The sequence below is a fragment of the Pongo pygmaeus genome, chromosome 15 (genome assembly GCF_028885625.2).
Source record: "Pongo pygmaeus isolate AG05252 chromosome 15, NHGRI_mPonPyg2-v2.0_pri, whole genome shotgun sequence".
In the NCBI taxonomy this organism is placed as follows: Eukaryota; Metazoa; Chordata; class Mammalia; order Primates; family Hominidae; genus Pongo; species Pongo pygmaeus.
The window spans coordinates 18,019,230-18,022,032 of record NC_072388.2 but is presented as its reverse complement, the minus strand read 5'-3'; the positions used below and the strand labels follow the sequence as shown (position 1 = coordinate 18,022,032).

Sequence of the window (2,803 nt, the reverse complement as noted above, 5' to 3'; positions counted from 1 at the left end):
TCCAGATGTGGAGTGTTTATAAACTGCTTTGTATGTATTTGAAAATTGTTTAAATGCAGCTTCAAAAATTAGGTTTCAAAAAGAAGCATTAGTAGGAATTCTTAAATATTAGACATAAAGCTGAAGGGAGCTATAACCTTTATAGACATATAAGCTAATGGCTCTAATTACATATTCGATGCAATTTAATATTTTGCATCAATCTAAGTTTCTCAGAGCGGAAAATTGGCCAACAGATATGTTTACATAGGGGAAAAAATACACCCCTAGTTGGATAAATGTTCCTATGGGATTATCTCAAAGAAACATATAGCACTGTGGTCTCTCTTTTTTCTGTTTCTGATGATTGGAAGAGTAAATTGCAGATAACTGATGCGGATACAGGAAAAGGAGATAAAAGGCCATTCCTGGGAGTCATGTAAGACGCCATCACGAAAGTTTTTTTTCCCTGTCTTGTAAGTAATAACAACACAAAAAGATGACTACACATACTTTATTTACTGAAGGTGTTTTGTAAAAACCTAGATTAATTTAAAACTATTAGCAATGGAGGTTAATTTTTTAAAAAGCTGAACAAATAGAACCGGTTTGTAATAAGCATGGGTTGATGACAAATTTTGTCATAAATTTAGATGATTATACTGAAAGAACTGTGTTTCTTTTACCAACATAAATGTTACATCAAGCTAAGTCATTTTGAAACCTATGACAACCATGCACAGTCCAACCAGCTAACCACTACATAGCAATAACCAGGTGAATGAATAAATGAATACAAGCTGAAAATGAAATTAATTTAGTTACATTTGACTGTGGGCTGTTTGTACACATTGTCTAACCATCTAGAGGAGGTATTTGATGTGAATAACATGAAATGTTGAATGAACGAATTATATAAATAATTATATATAAATATATGAAATGTATGTAATATACATGTTATATATAATACATATACTATACATATACTTGACACTTCAAAAGTGTGTAGTGACAACTACTAATGCTGACCTGTGAGGGATTTATGCAAGAATGGAGCATGGAGGAAATAAGGTAAGTTTCTCAGGACCTAATTCATATTTCTTTACCAGAGTCCATTTCACAACATGGTTCTTGAGAATCCTGGATGTATTTTTGATATCATTTCCACATTAATAAAACTCAATATTATTCTGTGACTATGAAACTCACCAGAATCATTATCTTATTCATAGAGATTTTTATAGCAGAAAGAGGAATTTGATGCCATATAGTCCAATTTTTTTTTTTCGCTGAGAAGAAAACCCTCAAAAGGAGAGTTACTTGTCCTGTGTCACCCAGTGAGCAGCTTACCCAGGTGTCCTGTAGAGGTCTTCTGATTCTAATTCATGACCTATATATTTTTGGTTTCATGTACTATTAATGTTTTTATTTTTGTCTTCCAGGAACTTATATTCTGAATTCTACTGACTATTTGGTATAGTTCTCTGGGCCATTAGTAAAATCACTGACTGACAAAATTCCACAAAAGTAAGGGTCCTTGTAAGTTCAAGTGCCTTGACTGAGTACCAAATGTGGATATCAACATGAACATTTCTTTCCAATATGCATCATTTCCCTACCCCTTATTCTCACTTATTTTGATCATTATGGGATAAAGTTGACAATATGGAAAGAGCAAACCATTCAGTGGTATCTGAATTTATTTTGTTGGGACTTTCCAAATCTCAAAATCTTCAGATTTTATTCTTCTTGGGATTCTCTGTGGTCTTCGTGGGGATTGTGTTAGGAAACCTGCTCATCTTGGTGACTGTGACCTTTGATGCACGCCTTCACACACCAATGTATTTTCTGCTTATCAACCTCTCCTGCATTGATATGATCCTGGCTTCTTTTGCTACCCCTAAGATGATTGTAGATTTCCTCCGAGAACGTAAGACCATCTCATGGTGGGGATGTTATTCCCAGATGTTCTTTATGCACCTCCTGGGTGGGAGTGAGATGATGTTGCTTGTAGCCATGGCAATAGACAGGTATGTTGCCATATGCAAACCCTTGCATTACATGACCATCATGAGCCCACGGGTGCTCACTGGGCTATTGTTATCCTCCTATGCAGTTGGATTTGTGCACTCACCTAGTCAAATGGCTTTCATGTTGAATTTGCCCTTCTGTGGCCCCAATGTTATAGACAACTTTTTCTGTGACCTTCCCCTTGTGATTAAACTTGCCTGCAAGGACACCTACATCCTACAGCTCCTGGTCATTGCTGACAGTGGGCTCCTGTCACTGGTCTGCTTCCCCCTCTTGCTTACCTCCTATGGAGTCATAATATTCTCAGTTAGGTACCGTGCTGCTAGTCGATCCTCTAAGGCTTTCTCCACTCTGTCAGCTCACATCACAGTTGTGACTCTGTTCTTTGCTCCGTGTGTCTTTATCTATGTATGGCCCTTCAGCAGATACTCGGTAGATAAAATTCCTTCTGTGTTTTACACAATTTTCACACCTCTCTTAAATCCTATTATTTATACATTAAGAAATCAAGAGGTAAAAGCAGCCATTAAAAAAAGACTGCATATAAATTTAAAACATACCTTTTAGATGGCACTTTTGAAGAGACACTCTTGTTTGTTTGAACATTTAAGAAACTCATTTTTAATGTATCAGGTTCGTGCAAAAGTAATTGCAGTTTTTGCCATTAAAGTAAATGGCAAAATTAAAGTAATGGCAAAAACCACTATAACTTGTGTACCAGCTAACAGTTCAAGTTCCGTATGAGGAAACAGTAGATGTAATTGTTAAAAAGCAAACACCTTTTTGTGAT

General features: G+C 35.9%; 1 protein-coding gene across 1 annotated transcript; it reads left to right on the top strand.

Moving 5' to 3' along the window:
* Nucleotides 1–1,647: 1,647 nt before the first annotated feature.
* On the top strand, nt 1,648–2,580 carry LOC129013208 (olfactory receptor 4K13). Its single transcript, XM_054449703.2, has one exon. The coding sequence runs from the start codon at nt 1,648–1,650 to the stop codon at nt 2,578–2,580; it is 933 nt and encodes a 310-aa protein (XP_054305678.2).
* The last annotated feature ends 223 nt before the right edge of the window (nt 2,581–2,803 follow it).